At 47.3% G+C, this 19,513-nt stretch overlaps 1 protein-coding gene across 1 annotated transcript in view; it reads right to left on the reverse strand.

Annotated features, from left to right (window-relative positions):
- NUP85 (nucleoporin 85) overlaps positions 1-19,513 on the reverse strand; it is a 33,678-nt gene that overhangs the window by 1,012 nt on the left and 13,153 nt on the right. The window contains exons 7-17 of the mRNA XM_035026045.1: positions 19,090-19,211; positions 15,592-15,726; positions 15,364-15,486; positions 14,802-14,933; positions 14,330-14,436; positions 2,824-2,907; positions 2,656-2,721; positions 2,299-2,450; positions 1,420-1,537; positions 1,216-1,316; positions 59-210 (exon numbers count right to left, since the gene is read on the reverse strand). Of these exons, the coding sequence (XP_034881936.1) occupies positions 59-210; positions 1,216-1,316; positions 1,420-1,537; positions 2,299-2,450; positions 2,656-2,721; positions 2,824-2,907; positions 14,330-14,436; positions 14,802-14,933; positions 15,364-15,486; positions 15,592-15,726; positions 19,090-19,211 (1,292 nt within the window). The remainder of the gene's footprint in view (positions 1-58; positions 211-1,215; positions 1,317-1,419; positions 1,538-2,298; positions 2,451-2,655; positions 2,722-2,823; positions 2,908-14,329; positions 14,437-14,801; positions 14,934-15,363; positions 15,487-15,591; positions 15,727-19,089; positions 19,212-19,513) is intronic.

Raw genomic sequence — 19,513 nt, forward strand, 5'->3', positions numbered from 1 at the left:
GAAGCACAGTCAGGGACTACAAAACAGAGAAGAAAATCATTCTGAATTCAAACTGTACCTCTTTCTCTTCCAAAAGGGGCAGGGCGTCTATTAGTAGTATTACCCAGAAAGACCGCGGGGCAATCTGGGAAGTCATCAGTGACAGGAGAAGAGAAGCTGCATCAGTAAGACGCTTCTCCCCGTAAAATCGGTGGAACTCGCGGTATTTTCCTATTGAGAAACAGAGCACTAGGTCACCTCTGGCCCGAAACAAGACAAGAGACACCCCAGACCAGCCACTCCAAAGCAGGGAGATTCTTCCAGAACTGTCTCCAAACTCAGGGACCAATGAGACCAACAGGGTTGAAAAAAACACATTTTGAAGGGGTTCCAAAGAGCCAAACCTGGGAGAATGTAACTATCAAACCAAACAAGAGATCTGGACTGTAACAGACTGAAGAACCCATAAGTCTCGATCATGAGGACACAGGAGATAAACCCAAACTGACGACATTCTGTAAGAGAGCATTCTGTAAGCGGCGCCTGGGTGGCTCGGTCAGTTACACATCTGCCTTCGGCTCAGGTCATGATCCCAGGGTCCTGGGATCGAGCCCCACATCGGGCGCTCTGCTCAGCGGGGAGCCTGCTTCTCCCTCTTCCCCCGCTTGTGCGCGCTGTCAAATAAAATCTTAAAAAAAAAAAAAAAAGTCAAGGTGCACAAGCACCGAGAGAGACAGAGGCACTAAAGAGACAGGAAAACAATCTGTGAGTGTGGACACGATAAAAGACACCACTGGGACAGCTGATGCAACCAGAACATGGACTGCAGATCTGATGAGAGTAGTACATTCGGAGGCTGGGTCTCTAAGATGATCTTCTTGTTCTTAGGAAACACATGCTCAAGTATTTATGAAGAAAGGGGAACAAAGTCTCCAACTTACTTTCAGATTTTTCCCCAAAAACCTGACAGAATAATAAACGAGGCAAAATAAAAATGGTAAATTTGGAGAAAGTGTACATGGGAGTTCCTTAGTCCTTATACTGCTTTTGCACCTTTCTCTTAAGTTTGAAATTACTGGGAAATGTTAGAAAATATGCTTTGCAGAGTCTGGCACACATGGTTCTAGGAGTTTGGGCTCAACAGGAGGGAACACTGGAGAAGCCTCGATCAGTCCGTCCCATCTGCACAACCCACCACTATGCCAAAGGTCTGGGGCTGAGAGCCCAGAGACTCACCCAAGAAGGTCAGTCGATCACTGAGCATCATGGCTGGCCCTAGGTTGTCAATGAGATCCAGATCAGAAAAGGAGCCTCGCTCACAGTAATCCTTGAGGAACCTGCAAGGCCAGGCCCAGAGGTCTGAGCAGGGGTCCCGGACTCCTTCCTCAGCCTCCCAACTTCCTAGCCAGTCCCCAGAAAGCCAGGAGCAGTCGAACCCACCTGTCTGACACCAGCGTGGCAAAGGCAGCATCTTTGGCTCGGATGCTCCAAGACAGCGCAGAGCCCAGGCGATTGTTGCGGACAGCTTTCATGGCTAAGATCTTACAAATGCTGCGAACTTGGCAGGGAAAAAGAGAAAAGGCGAACTCTTCACTCTTCCAGTCAGGCCGTTTCTGAACTCTGCCAGAGAGGAGCAGGCTTCCCACCTCCCCTGAGCTTTCTGCAGCCTCTCCACAGGCTCCAAATACGACTTGGCTGGCAACACCGGGGACTTTGGGGTTTACGGATTGTCTCCTGGCTCTATTACACCAGGACCCACCCTGACAGGATTGGCTTTGTGGCTGGGTTTGATTTCAGGGACGGCAAAAAGATTTTATTGCTCCCCAGATCGGCTTCTTCATTATCTGTCCAGGTGCCAAAAAACATCCTTTGGGTCTTGAACTGCCCTATGCTTTCAGAGATGGTCATAAGCAAGCAACTGACTCTGGACAGAACAACTTAGGTTTTTATCACTCAACAGTGAAGGGAGAAAGGGCAAATATCACTGCTTTCTTTCTGTGCTCTCCCTGAGCTGCCTCTGGTCCTGCTTCCCCACTGAGCCAGCCTTAGCTAGCAACAGCAACCCACCTGGCAGAAGTAAATTCCAAGCTGACCCCAGTCCTGACCTTCCTAGAGTAAGTAGAAGAGAGGACGTGGGTCAGGGTCTTTTTTGGAGGCAGTGCGCTCCACGGCTTCTAAGTCCTGATGGATCCCTAGCTGTTTGTCCTTCCTCAAGAATTTTCCTGTTTGGGCTTATCTCTTGGGACCCGCTGCCCGGCCTCTCTCCAGTCCGGCTGACGCAGCGTGAGCAGGAAGTATGCCGGGGGAGGGCGGGCTCACCTTGCTCAGTCATCTGCCGCTGCTCACAAATCCGCAGCACTTTAAGGGCTTTCTGCTCAGTGCTCAGGGGGATCCGCTCAATGTGCAGCTCCAAGGAAACTCGGCCCAGCTCAGGGCAGTAGTCAAAGTAATCCACTCCCAGCTGCCACAGGCTGCAACCGTCCAAGGACAGACAGAGGAGAGTCTGGTGAGCCCACGTGCTGCCCTGCAGCTTGGGGCCTGGTACCACGATGGCCCCTCCCCTAGACCCCTGTAGCCCTCAGGGAACCAGACAAGCAAGAACATAATCCAAGATCAGGGGTACTTGCATGCTGAAAAACACCGTGCCGCCGCCTCACACCCTTGGGGCCTTCCTACCTGTGATGAGCAAACAGTCCCGAGGCATATTCCAACAGGAGGAACTCTCTCATGTTAGATCCGAAGCTGGAATAGAACATAAGAGGAGACCAAAACCCCTGGCCTGCTCCATTCGGGGCCCTCCCGCAGCCCCGCCCCTGACAGCTGGCACGGCTGCCACACACTTACTAGAGGTTGTGTGACTGGAGGAGCTTGCAGTGATCCAGCAGGTCTGTCAGATGGGCCACAAACCACCAGTTGCTTAGAGCAATGCTGTGGGTTCAAATGCCAGGGCAAGGAGGAGAGTCAGGGTGACACTGTGGTCCATGTGAACAGGGACCCTGCATATCCTTTGCATAAAAGGATGGGAAGGACAGTGACAAGTGAAAATCTGTCTGGAAGCACATAGTGAGAAGTTTCTCTGTGCTACGTGGGGACTGACAGTGGATACCCAGGATGGTCAACCCTCAAAGTGGCAGCCAACGATCTAGATCTCTGGAGAATGTCACAGTGAAAATAAAATTCAGGGATCCAATCAGATGCAGAAGATGTGGATACCGAATAATGTATAAGAAAAAGAATAAAAAGAAACAGACTTATAAACACAAAGAACAAACTGGTGGTTGCCAAAGGGGAGGGAGGTGGGGGGATGGGATGAGAGAACTAAGTGAAGAGGTACAAACTTCCAGTTATAAAATGAGTAGATCATGGGGATGAAAAGTATAGCATAGGGAATATAGTCAATAATATAATTTTATGTGGAACACATGGTAACTGCACTGCCGGTGGTGAGCATTTTGTAATGTACATAATTATCAAATGTTGGAAACCTGAAACTAACACATCAACTATACAGCAATTAAAAAAAGAAAAAGACTAAAAGATAGGTGGTTTCTGATGCCTGATGAAACATGGAATTCAGGGGCGCCTGGTGGCTCAGTTAAGCGTCTGCCTTTGGCTCAGGTCACAATCCCGGGATCCTGGGATCAAGACCCACGTCGGGCTCCCTCTCTCACTATCTCTCTCTCTCTCAAATAAATAAAATTAAAAAAACCAAAAAATGGAATTCAGAGGAATATCTTTATTTGCATCCGGCTTCACTATTAATGTTTCTCTGTTGTACAGCTTTTGATTAGTATACTTACTTTACGAATATGACTATATACATAGAACAATTAAAAACCATCTTTTGTTTAGGTTTCTATGAGTACTTTGTATAAAGAAATCTTTGTTAAATTACAAGATTTAGGGGTGCCTGGGTGGCTCAGTCATTAAGCGTCTGCCTTAGGCTCAGGTCATGATCCCAGGATCCTGGGATCAAGCCCCACATCGGGCTTCCTGCTTTCTCCCTCTCCCACTCCCCCTGCTTGTGTTCCCTCTCTCGCTGTGCCTCTCTCTGTCAAATAAATAAATCTTCAAAAAAAAAAATTACAAGATTTATAATATTACTGTATATATAATCTGACCACAATGAAGATTAAGTCCTCCCCCAAACCATATTTTTAACCAAAACCTAGAATCTGAAAACAAAACAAAACAAAACAAAAAACACCTAGAATCTGGAGCACCTGGGTGGCACAGTCCATTAAGCATCTACCTTTGGCTCAGGTCATGATCTCAGGGCCCTGGGATCAAGCCCCATGTAGGGCTCCCTGCTCTGCAGGGAGTTAGCTTCTCCTTCTCCCTCTGCCTACCCTTCCCCCTGCTTGTGCTCTTCTTTCTATGTCAAATGGATGAATAAAATCTTAAAAACAAAACAAAACATGCGGCGCCTGGGTGGCTCAGTTGGTTAAGTAACTGCCTTTGGCTCAAGTCATGATTCTGGGATTGGGCCACGCATCGGGCTCCCTCTCCCTCTGCTGCTCCCCCTGCCTGTATTCTCTCTCTGTCAAATAAATAAAATCTTAAAAAACAAAAAAAATCTTCTGGGGCCCTGTTAAAAAAAAAAAAATGAAGTAGAGTTTCTAGGGCCCTTAGTGTCTAATTCCTTGGAAATCACTATTTTACATCATCTAGTTGTATGTAAGCTCCCTAGCATCGTTTTGTACTAAGTATGCCAATGCACTTCTTGTCAGCGTGCATACATCATTTCCGAGTATCCATTTGTTACTTGGCATAGACCTGTTTGAATATAATGCTTGACTATTTTTTTTAAAGATTTATTTTAGAGAAAGAGAGCATGAGAATACAGAGTGAGGGGGGCAGGGTAAGAGGGAGAAAATCTCAAGCAGACTCCCTGCTGAGCACAGAACCCGATGTGGGGCTTGATCTCACAACCCCGAAATCACAGCCTGAGCCGAAACCAAGAGTCAGACACCTAACCGACTGTGCCACCCAGGTGCCCCAATATTTGACTATTTTTTTAAATCTCGGGTAAGGGAAATTTTAATGATTGCTTTCTGTAACAAAAGCACAAGTAAAGTAGAAGCAGACTGTCAAGGCAGGTAGTTTTGAGGTGTAGTGCATTAAGGTAAGAAATTCTGCTTTCATGATATAAAAAGAATAGGGATTGGTTTACACTGAATTACAGGACAAATGTTTAAAACTTCTGCCTTAAAAAATAAATAAATAAATAAATAAATAAAACTTCTGCCTTGGGGAACCTGGGTGGCTCAGTCTTTAGGCGTCTGCCTTTGGCTCGGGTCATGATCCAGGGTCCTGTGATCGAGCCCAGCATCGGGCTCCCTGCTCAGTGGGAAGCCTGCTTCTCCCTCTCCCACTCCCCCTGCTTGTGTTCCCTCTCACTGTGTCTCTGTCAAATAAATAAATAAAATCTTAAAAAAAAATTTTAGTAAAACTTCTGCCTTGTTCTTAGGGCTATGGATCCTCAGATACTCCATCTGTTCCAGGATTCCACCATTAGGGAATGTCCTTGTTGGCCTTCTAACATTCACTTTCAAGATTAGCTTTTTCAAACTTTTTTTTTTTTTTTTTAAGATTTTATTTATTTGACAGAGAGAGACACAGCAACAGAGGGAACACAAGCAGGGGTAGAGGGAGAAGCAGGCTTCCCACTGAGCAGGGAGCCCGAGGCGGGGCTCGATCCCAGGACCCTGGGATCATGACCTGAGCTGAAGGCAGATGCCCAACGACTGAGCCATCCAGGCACCCCTTTTTCAAACTTTATTAATAACTGTGTATATCTATGACATTCAAAAAATTACGTATACTGGGGTGCCTGTCTGGCTCAATTGGTAGACCATGTGACTCTTTATCTCAGAGCCATGAGTTCAAGCCCTGTATTAGGCACAAAGATTACTTAAAAGAAAACTGGGGCACCTGGGTGGCTCAGTCGGTTAGGTGCCTGACTCTTGATTTCAGCTCAGATCATGATCTTAGGGTCCTGGGATCGAGCTCAGAATCGGGCTCCCTGCTCAGTGGGGAGTCTGCCACTCCCCCTGCTTGTGTTCTCTCTCTCGCTCACTCTCTCAAATAATCTTTAAAAATAAAAAAATAGGGGCGCCTGGGTGGCTCAGTCGTTAAGCGTCTGACTTCGTCTTGGGTCATGATCCCAGGGTCCTGGGATCGAGCCCCACATCGGGCTCTCTGCTCAGCGGGGAGCCTGCTTCTCCCTCTCCCCCTGCTTGTGTTCCCTCTCTCGCTGTGTTTCTGTCAAATAAATAAAATCTTTAAAAAATTTTAAAATAAAAATAAAATAAAAAAATATATTATTTCTGCCGATTTTCAAAAACACCTGTATTTCTACATCCTCGAATACTAAGAGTTCTGTAAATTCACTATGTGCTACACAAAGTCGATCATGCTCAAGTTTTTAAGATTTATTTATTTATTTGACAGAGAGAGAGAGAGAGAGAGACAGTGAGAGCAGGAACACAAGCAGGGGGAGTGGGAGAGGGAGAAGCAGGCCTCCTGAAGAGCAGGGAGCCCGACGTGGGGCTTGATCCCAGGACCCTGGGATCACAACCCGAGCCGAAGGCAAACCCCCAACGACTGAGCCACCTAGGCGCCCCTCAGGTTTTTAAAGATACTTTGTTGGTCCAGGTTTTCCTTTAGCTATGGCTTTCCTAATTTTGCAATTCTGCTGTGTTACTTCCTGACCTTAGTCCCTATAAATAGGATATCTCTTTATGGCAGCCCCCTAAACAAACCCCAACTCACTGGATACTGTTGTTGCTCTTAATTATTCTAATTTCATCATAGGTCTTTGTGTATCAGTAATTCAATGGAATATTGTCATTTGGTTACCTAGACAGTGTTTTGTTTTGTTTTAAAGATTCTTTTTGAGGGGCGCCTGGGTGGCTCCATCGGTTAAGCGTCTGCCTTCAGCTCAGGTCTTAATTCCGGGGTCCTGGGATCAAGTCCCACATCGGGCTCCCTGCTCGCTGGGGAACCTGCTTCTCCCTCTCCTCCCCACTCGTGTGCTCTCTCTTGCTATCACTGTCTCTCAAATAAATAAAAATCTTAAAAAAAAAAAAAAAAAAAGGATTTTATTTGAGAGAGTGAGCACAAGCGGGGGGAGGGGGAGAGGGAGAGGGAGAAGCAGACTCCCCACTGAGCAGGGAGCCTGATGTGGGACTCAATCCCAGGGTCCTGGGATCATGACCAACTAGACAGTGGTTTAACAAAAAAGGTACTACAAATGGTCCTTGAGATCACAGTTTCAGTCAGTCCCTACCTCTCTATCCCCTTCATCTAAAAAATGTAAGTAATTTTATCTTTTGCCTACCTGGACTGTTTTATTTTTTATTTATTTATTTATTAAGATTTTATTCATCCATTTGACAGAGAAAGAGAGCACACAAGCAGGCAGTGGCACGCAGACGGAGAGAGAAGCAGGCTCCCTGCTGAGCAGACAGAGCCCAACATGGGGCTCGATCCCAGGCGTTGAGCCACCCAGGAGCTGCTGCACTATTTTAAAAAGAAAATGAGAAAATGGATATAAAATTTGCTTTAAAAAGATTCCTTTAGGGCGCCTGGGTGGCTCAGTTGGTTAAGCGACTGCCTTCGGCTCAGGTCAGGATCCTGGAGTCCCTGGATCGAGTCCCGCATTGGGCTCCCTGCTCGGCAGGGAGTCTGCTTCTCCCTCTGACCCTCCCGACCCTCCCCCCTCTCATGTGCTCTCTCTCTCAGTCTCTCTCTCTCAAATAAATAAATAAATAAAACCTTTAAAAAAAAAAAAAAAAGATTCCTTTAGGGGCACCTGGGTGGCTCAGTCGGTTAAGCGTCTACCTTCGGCTCAGGTCATGATCCCGGGGTCCTGAAATCAAGCCCCACATCGGGCTCCCTACAAAGAGGGAAGTCTGCTTCTCCCTCTTCCACTGCACCTCCCAACTTGTGCTCCCACCACTTGTGCTCTCTCAGATAAATAAAATCTTCAAAAAAAGATTCCTTTGGGGGCGCCTGGGTGGCTCAGTCGTTAAGCGTCTGCCTTCGGCTCAGGTCATGATCCCAGGGTCCTGGGATCGAGCCCTGCATTGGGCTCCCTGCTCGGCCAGAAGCCTGCTTCTCCCTCTCCCACTCCCTCTGCTTGTGTTCCCTCTCTAGCTGTCTCTCTCTCTCTCTGTGTCAAATAAATAAATAAAATCTTAAAAAAAGATTCCTTTGAATAGCACTCTATAAATATAAAAATCAGTAAATCTGAGATTGAGGTTAACATATAACTAATCCCCTACTAAACTGCTTACTGAGCACCATGGACCTGCTTTAGCAGCACTGCAAATTGGTTCAAATCCAGTTCTGCTACTCAGTGACTGGTCAGTTACCGTTTTAACTTTAGCTTCATTGCCAAAGTGGAGGAATTAAAATGGCCAGTACCGTGTTTTGAGACTCTGAAGCCATCTTTGGAAACTGAAGTTATGAAAAATTCAAAAATAACAGATAAGTGGCGCCTGGGTGGCTCACTCGGTTGAGTGTCGGCCTTCAGCTCTGGTGGTGATCCCAGGATCCCGGGATGGAGCCCCACATGGGGCTCTCTGCTCGGTGGAGAGCCTGCTTCTCCCTCTCTCTCTGCCTGCTGCTCTGCCTGCTTGTGCGCTCTCTCTTCAATAGATAAATAAAATCTTAAAAAAAAAAAGTAACAGATAAAATCAAAAGTGGCCAGTCCCATGGGGTGCCTCAGTGGCTCAGTTGGTTAAGTATCCAACTCTTGATTTGGGCTCAGGTCATGATCTCAGGGTCATGGATTGATCCCCCCATCAGGCTCCACATTCAGCAAGGAGTCTGCTCGAGATTCTCTCTCCTTCTCCCTCTGCCCGCCCCCCAACCCCGCTCTCAGGCACATGCATTTTAAACTAATAAAGAAAAGCTTTAAAAAAAATGGCTGGTCCTAGGGAAAAATATTAAATGAGGTGAGCAAATATAAGCCTACAAGATATAGGGCGCCTGGATGGCTCAGTCAATTAAGCGTCTGTCTTCGGCTCAGGTCATGATCCTAGGGTCCTGGGATTGAGCCTTGCATAAGGCTCCCTGCTCAGCAGGGAGCCTGTTTCTCCCTCTGCCTCTCCCCTCCCCTTGTGTTCTCGCTCACTCTGTTCTCTCTCAAATAAATAAAAATCTTTAAAAAAAGAAAAAAATAAAATAAACCTACAAGACATAAAAACAAGTTGCCTTCCCACATACACTACATGCACAGTCCACCCTCCTAGAATAAGCTCCATATAGAAAATGAATCAAGAGGGAGTAGTTATTTGAACAGAGGGCTGGAGGAGGAGGGGAGGACAAAGGAAGACAAGGAAAAGGAGCCCTCCCAAAATAGGGGCAACAGCCAGTGTAAAGGCCCTGCAGTAGAAACTCTGTCTTGTTCCTACTTCAGAATGAAGCCCGTGTGACTCAAACTTCGAGGTAAGCATAGGCCAGCTCACTTAGGGCCTTGTGAGGGGAAGCTGCTGGGACAGAAAGGAGGAAAATATGGTTTAACACTGAAAACACTGGCAAATCAAAACCACAGTGAACTATCAGCTCACACCTGTCACAACAGCTAAACTCAACAACACAAACAACAGATGTTGGCAAGGATGTGGGGAAAGGGGAACCCTTGTGCACTGTTGGTGGGGATGCAAACTGCTGCAGCCACTGTGGAAAACAGTATGGATGTTTCTCAGAAAGTTAAAAATAGAAGGGGCGCCTGGCTTAGTTGGTAGTGTGCACAACTCTTGATCTCGGGGTCTCAAGTTCAAGCCCACCACCAGGTACAGAGCTTACTTACCAAAAAAAAAAAAAAAAAAAAAAGGTTAAAAATACAACTACCCGGAGCAACTACCTGGGTGGCTCAGTCGTTAATTGGGTGCCTTCAGCTCAGGTCATGATCCCAGGGTCCTGGGATTGAGCCCCACATCGGGCTCTCTGCTCGGCCGGGAGCCTGCTTCTCCCTCTCCCCACGCTTGTGTTCCCTCTCTCGCTGTCAAATAAATAAATAAAATCTTAAAAAAAAAAAAAAAATACAACTACCCTATGACCCAGCAATTGCACTACTAAGTATTTACCCAAAGAATACAAAAATACTAATTCAAAGGGGTACATGGACCCCAATGTTTATTGCAGCCTATCTACAATAGCTAAACTATGGAAAGAGCCCAAATGTCCATCGACTGATGAGTGGATAAAGAAGATGTAAGGGCGCCTGGGTGGCTCAGTTGGTTAAGCGACTGCCTTCGGCTCAGGTCATGATCCTGGAGTCCCGGAATCGAGTCCCCACATCGGGCTCCCTGCTCAGCAGGGAGTCTGCTTCTCCCTCTGACCTTCCTCCTTCTCATGCTCTCTCTCATTCTCTCTCTCAAATAAATAAATAAAATCTTTAAAAAAAAAAAAAAAGATGTAAGATATATAGTTTGAGTCACACGGGCTTCTGGTCCTTGTTAATCTGACTCCTTTCTGATCTCTGTCACCTCAAGCCCTCCCTTAGTCTTTCGGTTCTAAGAGACGTTGGCAGTTCCTTCAGCAGGTAACAGGCCTTCTTTCTTTCCTGCCTGTGCCTTTCCCCATGCTTTTCTCTCTGCCTAAAATGATCTTTTCTGATGTTCTTTGCTGAACTTTTCAGGACTCAACTTGAATGGAGCCTCCTTCAAGAATTTTTCCCTCACCTTCCAATCTGATATAAGGTCCTCTCTTAAGGGGTTCCACAACATCTGGCCTACACAGCTGCTGTTGCTCAGACTGATGCTGACGGTTACGACGAGACAGCCAGCCAGTGACAGCACGCCCCAGTCTGGCAGCCCTCAAGCACCTCCCTGAGGGGATACGGCAGCCTCTAAGGCTGCAGGGCAGCGACCACCGAAGGCAGAGCTAATGACACAGCTCGAGTGACCAAGACAAGCTTATGTTGAACAAGGCCTATTCGCCTTCCCTGAAGAGCTAGATAAATCTCAACACATTTTGGAGCTTCACACACTATGATGGAGAACCCCAAAAGCAAGCGCTATGTAGGCCAGGCAAACAGCCCCATCATTCAAAGATGTCTGAGGAAGGCTCAACTAACAGCTCTGGGATGGCCTCTGCTAGAAAAGAGAGAACTCTGGAGCTGGGGACACCAGCCAGGTGAAGGTCCTACCCGGAGGACTGCAGCTCTCCAACGGACTGTCTGCCCTGCACTGGAGCCACCGCTGCCCCCTCACCCCAACTCCTCTCTCGCTTTGGTGGCCCTAAAGCAACCACTGCCTAGCTGAGCTCGGGCGCCCGTGGACCTTCTGCAAATGGCGTGTGAAGGTCTGTCTGTGCCCCGCGGGAGCCACAGTTATGGGCCAGGCCAAAGTTCCAGCAAGAAAATTCTAGATTTAGCAAAACATTAAACTGGGCCTCTTCTTAGTTTTTGAAGGAAGCCTGTTTCCTTCTAGCTCATTATTTTGGGAGGACCTTAAGGGCACCAGAAAACTGCCATGTTGCTCAGCTCTCGGTGCGTGTGTGCAAGCTCCCTGTTTCCTTTTGCCAGATAGCACAGAACTGGCTTTTAGGGGAAGCTGTAAGCTGCGGAGGTGGCGGCGGGGGAGGTGAGACGAGCGCTTGGAGGGCGCCTGGGCGGCTCAGTTGGTTAAGCGACTGCCTTCGGCTCAGGTCATGATCCTGGGGTCCCGGGATCGAGTCCCACATCTGGCTCCCTGCTCAGCGGGGAGTCTGCTTCTCCCTCTGAGCCTCCCCACTCTCATGCTCTCTCTCTCTCAAATAAATAAATAAAATCTTTAAAAAAAAAAAAAAAAAGATGAGCACTTGGATTCCCAACTTCTCCTTTCAGCTGTGGAGATAACAGGCAAACATGTGGCCCTTCAGCAAGGGCTGATGAACTATGGCCTATGTTCTACTTCAGAACGCTTCACTGCCCTTTCTGCCCCAAACGGTCTGGCTGACTTAACGTGGGGATCACCAGGTGCCCATTTAGAAATCTCCCTTCTAGGGCGCCTGGGTGGCTCAGTGGGTTGGGCTTCTGCCTTCGGCTCAGGTCATGATCCGAGGGTCCTGGGATTGAGTCCCACACTGGGCTCCTTGTTCAGTGGGGAGCCTGCTTCTCACCCCACCTGCCACTGCCCCGCTTGTGCGGTCAAATACACAAAATCTTTAAAAACAAAACAAAACAAAAAAAACCTCCCTTGTAGCACCTTTAAAAAGTATTCCCCTCGTTCCCCTTTACAAGGTAGTCATGAACCCAACTGACATCACACCCAAAGAAAGCAGCAAGACTTCCCTACACCACCAGCCCACTGGCCCAATTCCAGATTTTCACCACTTTCCCAGGAACCCAGCTTGGGTCTGAGTGGTATAACTCAGGAGAAACCAAGTGCTCACAAGACCTCAAATCCAATCCTTCCCCACCCAGGAGGGCACATTTCTAAAACTCTGCTACTCTCTCCGAAAATACTTCAGCCTTTCCACCAATACCTGAAATAAGGTCCCAGGACTTGCATTACAGTACCACTTTCAAAATAGAGTAGGAAGTAGCTTCCTGATCAGAAAACCCAAGCTCTGGGCCACCGGGTGGCTCAGTCATTAGGCGTCTGCCTTCGGCTAAGGTCATGATCCCAGGGTCCTGGGATCAAGCCCCACATCGGGCTCCCTGCTCAGCGAGAAGCCTGCTTCTCCCTCTCCCACTCCCCCTGCTTGTGTTCCTGCTCTCTCTCTCTCTCTCTCTCTCTGTCAAATAAATAAATAAAATCTTTAAAAAAAGAAAGAAAGAAAGAAAGAAAACCCAAGCTCCAAAATTTATACGAAACAGAAATACTTTAGACCCTTTCCTGCTTGCCAGGACGAAGAGATGCCCAGACTAAGGGCCTGAGAGCCTGATCCTTCCTTATGTGTGACTGGCAGAAGGGTGATGCCATTTTCTGTGGCATTCATGAGAGTCACTCTTCTTCACTGGCTCCCCTCTCTTTTTTCTACTGTCACTGCAGAGAACAGTGTGCTTTCCCCTTTCGTTATCCCTCCTCCTGGTTTTGCTCAAATCTGATTTGTTTCCAAAAATTCAGATGTGGCTTATGAAGGAAGCCCTGGTGGAAATAACCCACTGCTATAACAGTGTATTTAGGAATGCCCATTACTTCGAATTACAGGCAGAGATAATGACAAAGCCAAACAACAACATGTATGTGTGCACCTTTGTAAGGTACTCTCACCTAACCACTCTGTGTAGGTGCCACACCCCCCACCAGCTGGATTCCGTAAGTCATCTTCCAGCTCCAGCTACACGTCTGTGAAAAGAATATGGACACAAAACCTGGTTTTCTTTCTCCAAATCTAGCACCATTTTCTTCAAGCTCCGGCTTTGTTCTGGCTCAAACAGGAGGAGCATAGCAGGAGGGGATCCCTTCCCATTGCCCAGATCTACTGAAAAAGATCCAGTAGAGGTCAGTGAATTTGATACTGAGCAAGGCCGTCTGCTGTAGTTCCCCAGAGTCTCCCTTCCAGGAGTCTTCAATGCAATACCCACTTGTCCGGGCTGCACAAGGGACGCCAAACTGTGTCTGACTTACTATATACGGAAATTCCTGACAAGCTGTACCTTTGATTCATTATGTCTGACACTCCCTTTCCCGCCTTGCTGAAGGTTCAATGCACTGACAAGACACCCTTTTGAGGAGAGGGGTGGTGTAGAATCCCTGCTCTAAACAGACTCAGCCCGGAGCCTGCTGGGGTAGCAGGCCATGGCTCACTAGAGAGTGAGACTACTGAGAAGTGCTCTCCCTTAAGGCAGTCTGCATAGCCATCAAGTTCCAAGAAATAGGCTTGCTGGCTTTTTCTGGATTTTAAATATCAAAGTAGGGCGCCTGGGTGGCTCAGTTGGTTAAGGGACTGCCTTCGGCTCAGGTCATGATCCTAGAATCTTGGGATCGAGTCCCACATCGGGCTCCCTGCTCAGCGGGGGGTCTGCTTCTCCCTCTCCCGCTCCCCCCTCTTGTGGTCTCTCTCTCAAATAAAGAAAATCTTTTAAAAATAAATAAATAAATAAATAAGTATCAAAGTAATTTACTGCAACGTTGTTCAAGTAAACATCCCTGAAATGAAAACCGTTATAAATACAGTAGCCCTCAAGCCTCAGGAAGGTCCCCAAGCTTGTCCAGAGAGAAGCCATTATCTACCTCCATGTGGCTCAGGAGGGGAGCATGTGTGTGGGAAGAAAGTTAAGACACCAGTAAGAAGGAAGAAGACATTCTAAGAAAGGATGGGGTGACGGTTGCAAAACACTCTGACTATACTTTGTGTCACTGAACTGCACACGTAAAGACAGAAAAGATGGAGGCACAGCAATTCCTACCTGCACTCCTTGATCACTTGGTGGATGTCAAACTCAAAGGCTGCCAACAAGATGTTGTCCAGGGGTTCTGGGCTGCTCTCACCTCCCAAAAACAGGTCAAGGCTGGACTGTGGAAAGGTGGTGACCCACTCAATTCCCAGACGGAAGCAGAGACTCAAGGGGGCAGGCAGGGCTGCTGTGTAGGGAACCCTGGAGAAGGGTGATGGGGTCCTTCAAAAAGGGCCAAAGGAAGGGCACCTGGCTGGCTCGCTGGAAAAACATGCGACTCATGATCTCTAGAGTCTTGAGTTTGAGCCCCACGTTTGGGGTAGAGATTACTAAAAAAAATAAACTTAAAAGGAGGAGGGAGGGGCAAAGGGAAGACCCTTCCTGTTCTCCAGGGAGGTTCAACTCAAAGAGGCCACACACTGAAAATGACCTAGCCCGCAGGATTCCTACTCCCCACCACCATCCCTTGGGAGTTCAGGCTCACCTGGGCATAGAGGTGCAGGTCAATGGGTTTTACTGTGGGATGAGAGTACAGGAGCCGGGTCACTAGGAAATGATACCAGTTATTCAGAAGCTCCTTCTGCTCCAACAAGGCAGCTTCATCTCCCAGCATGATCTAAGGAAAGAGATTTTTTACCTCAGTTCCAGAGCCAACTTCTCTGTTAACTCTCCTGATCTTAGGGTGCCTGGGTGCTCAGTCGGTGAAGCGCCTGCCTTTGGCTCAGGTCATGATCCCGAGGTCCTAGGATCGAGCCCTGCATCAGGCTCTCTGCTCCGCGAGAAGCCTGCTTCTCCCTCTCTCTCCAACCCCACCCCCCCCAACTCATGCTCTCTTGTGCGTGCTCTCTCTCAAATAAATAAATAAAATCTAAACAATATAACAAAAAGTCTCTCCTGATCTCAACTAGAGCATCTGCTCTGAAAGCTCTTCCTTCCTGGCAGAGCTGATGGATAGCCTTGTCCAAAGAGGATCATGTTCCTGCCGTTGCTGTGCTGGATGTCACAGCCCCAACTTGGACCCCAACCTAGACTTCCTTTCCACAGACCTTGCAGAGAGACTCCAGGTGAGGACTGGCAGCAAACGTGCTGTCCTGGAGGTGACGCTCACATTCCTCATGCCAGTGCTGCCACTTCAGCTCCAGCTCTGTCAGCGTCTGGGTGTTACCAGGCTAAGGGGAGAGACACAGTGAGATGCCATGGCCATAGAAACCCCTTGTGCTTAATGAACGAACCCCTCTCTTGTGACCCAGCAGAGCAGGGCTGCTTCCACATACACTGAGAACGGGCATTGTCCTCATCAGGTCCCCTAGGATTCGGCACATGCCTGCAGAGGAGGGGCTGGCATCGGCTTCCTTGGAGAGCATCTGCCGAGCCTCGTCCAGCCGGCCCTGTAGTACCAAGATGGTCACCTGGGAGGACACACAAGAGCATGAACATTCACGCAGGCCCGGAAGCCAGTCTCTTCAATCCACACTTGGGCTTCCTAGCCTTATGGAAGTGTGATGGTTCCTTCCCTCCAGCAGTAATCTAAGTCATCTAGTCTAAGGGTTTTAACCTGGACCATGCTTTTCAAACTGCATGTTGTAACCCATTACAGACTGCAACCAACTTTTTAAAAAATAAATGAAATGTGGACGCCTGGCTAGATCAGTCAGTAGAGCATGCAACTCTTAATCTCAGGGTCATGAGTTCAAGCCCCACACTGGATGTAGAATTTATGTAATGAATGAATGAATGAATGAAATAGAAAATGACATAGTACATCAAGTAAAGATTGGTTCAGTTCAAATATACATACACACACATACACTCAATATAAATAGTCAACCCTCTTTATTCAGAGATTCCATATTTGTGAATTTGCCTATTTGTTAACATTTGTAACCCCAAAATCAATACATGAGGTACTTTCACCATTACTTGTGGACATGTGCAGAGTGGCAAAAACTGAGTCACTTGATGTGCACATTCCCAGCTGAGGTTGAACAAGGTGGGGCGCTCTACCTTCTTGTATCAACTCTCACTAAACAAGTGTCTTTTTTTTTTTTTTTTTGAGACAGAATGCGAGAGAGAGAGAGCACATGAGAGGGGGAAGGGTCAGAGGGAGAAGCGGGCTCCCCGCCGAGCAGGGAGCCCGATGGGGGACTCGATCCAGGGACTCCAGGATCATGACCTGAGCCGAAGGCAGTCGCTCAACCAACTGAGCCACCCAGGCACCCTAAACAAGTGTCTTTTTCAGGATCTACCTAGTGCCACTTTTTTTGTATTGTGGTGCTTTTTGCTGAGCCCCAAGCATAGTGCTGAAGTGCTATACTAAGTGCTAAGTGCTAAGAAGGGATGATGGCCCACAGGGAGAAAATGTGTGTTAGATAAGCTTCATTCAGGCATGCACTACAGTGTTGCTGGCCATGAGATCAATGTTAATGAGTCAACAGTATATACTAAATAAGGTGTCTCTAAGCAAAACCATACATAAAACAAAGTTATATACTGATCACCTGACAAAAATGGGATCAGAGGCTGGAAGAATCCTGTATTACAGTAATCAGTAATAACAATGTTCCAGACAACTTTATAGACCTTAACGGTCATGAATAATGACAACCAACAGTATATACACACTAACAAATACGTAAAACATACAAAGTAACATTTTCCCATACTAAGTCATGCTCAAAAAAGCCAAAGATATATATGCTGACAAATCCCCAACTTCTCCCTAGCCTGCACTTCCTTCTCTGGATTCCAGACTTGTACACCTTACTGCCGACACAGTGTCTCCACTTGGACCTCATGGGCATCTTAAACGTAGCATGTCTAAAAGTAAACACCCGGCTGCCTCCAACTCACCAACCTGATCTTCCCACATTCTCCTATTTCTTACAAACACACATCTAATCTATTAGCCAATCCCATCAACAGTATCCGTAAACTGCATCCAGAATCTAATCACTTTTCACCACCTCCTCTGTTCGACACCCATCCTTGTCCAAGTCACCACCATCTTTGCCTGGTTTAGTACCATAGCCTCCAGACTGGTCTCTGCTTCCACCCTTGCTCCATCCTTTGTAGGGCAGCCAGAGAGCCTTGAACACCTACATCCAATCACAGTGGGAATACTCAGCTCTCCAATGCCCCCTCACCCCATCTGACTCAGGGGTTGCGTCCATCAACTAGCTTACACACATATATGTCCTTTAATCATAACAATTTTTTTTTCAAGATTTCATTTATTTGAGAGAGAGCACGAGTGGGGCGAGGGGCAGAAGGTGAGGGAGAGGGAGGAGCACGAATGGGGAGACCTGACGTGAGACTTAATTCCAGGACCCCGAGATCATGACCTGAGCTGAAATCAGGCTTAACTGACTGAGCCACCCAAGCGCCCTAATCATAATTTTAAACATAATCTTATTATTATCTGCACTATACAGAAAAAGAAACTAAAGGCTGTTAAGTAACACATTTAAGACCCCACAGCTAGAAAGAGGCAGAACTGGGATGCTAACTCTGGCAGTCTGGCACTGCAGACCATGTCTCACCACTCTGCTCTACTGCCTCTCTCAAAGTTAAAGTCCTTAGGACAGTCCAGGGACCCCTCCAATCTGATCCTGTGACTCTGCCCTTACCTCCCCAACTCCTGCCCTTGCTCACACTGCTCCTGATCCCACTGGGCCTCCAGGTGAGAGCGTTTGCAGGTCTCACTGTCTACAACACTTTCCCCTCCTTTGGCCCAATGCCCCTCCCCCCACATCACCTCATGAGGGAGGCCTTCCTTGATTCCCCAGCTCTAGAATTGCCAATTCCCCAGGTTGGCTTTACTGCTCTCCATACCACAGTGCCTCCCTGTTAGGCATGCTACATATTTTACTTGTTGCTGTGTTTATTTCCTGTCTCTCCACCCAGGATGTAAACTTCCTAAGGGCAGTAATCTTTGCCCACTTTGGTCACGGTTGTTTCCTCACTGCCTTGCAAACAGGAGCACTCAATAAATACTCAGTGAATGAATCAGAGACTCAAAATCTGGGCCCAATACTGAACAAAGACTCTCCCCTCACTTGCACAGATCTCAGCAACAAAACGCCCAGAAATAGCATCAAAGGCTCTAATTCTTTACTGGAATTCCAGATTTTATAGTCTAATCAACTTTCCATTATTCAGGTCAACTAGCACTCTTCTCCCCAGTCCCTACCAATTGGGTCACAGGTCAGTAAATACAGAATACATAATATCTACCCACCCACACACAGTCACAACCCCAATACACATGCTGACTTCCAAACTGATAATCCAAAATGACTCCAGGATCATCAATCTTTTTGTTTTTAATAGCTATACGGAGCTATAATTTATACACTATAAACATTCATCTATTTAAGTAGTGAGTTTACAGAGTTGTGCACCATCACTACAATCCAGTTTTAGAACATTTCTATCACCTCAAAACCCCTCCTGCTCATTTAATCTCCTACCCCCTCCAGCTTCTATCAAACAGTTTTATCACGTCTTCTCTTCCTTAGATTCATAAAGAAATTAAATGTCCCTGCTCACTGGAAAGTTTACAAAGCATTACTTTTCTTACAAAACAACTTAGTTCTAAACTCTCCTGTGGAGCAGGGAAGAAAAGATCTAAGAGCATCTCCATAATCAGACCCAAGGAGCCAGTCCGAGCGTGAGCAGGCTCAGCAGGCAATCCTCAGGCCCGCCTGCAAGCACTGGGAAAAACAGACCATGAGGTAGAAGGCAGGAAGGCCCGGCCTGCAGGAGATGCTTACCAACTTCCAGAAGCTCTCATGTTTGCTTGGATTCTCACTGCCCAGGACATCTGCCAACAAACTGTCCACTTCACACACATGCAGTCGGACCCAGTCAAGGAGGTGAAGAAGGAGAGGGCCAGCTGGGAGGAAAGACTCTTGTTACACACAAAAACCTCAGTTTTGTCTGCAGCAAATTCCACTTGCCCAATGTACAGACAGAAAATGTAGGGCAAACAAGATGCCTATATAGGAAGTAGTTTATCCCACTTCAGTGGGCACCATATGGTCCTAGATAAACGGCTGGACTAGCAAATGGACCTTTACGAATAGTTCCTCTGAGCCAGGCAGCTCCACCTTTCATGAATTTTCCAAAGGGCTGAATCTCCCCTCCCCCTCCACCCCCAATTCTTCATGACTATGCGGTACTCTATGGCTATGTAAG

Source organism: Mirounga leonina, unplaced genomic scaffold (genome assembly GCF_011800145.1).
Source record: "Mirounga leonina isolate KUSES-001 unplaced genomic scaffold, KU_Mleo_1.0 Mir_197, whole genome shotgun sequence".
NCBI classification, from domain to species: Eukaryota; Metazoa; Chordata; class Mammalia; order Carnivora; family Phocidae; genus Mirounga; species Mirounga leonina.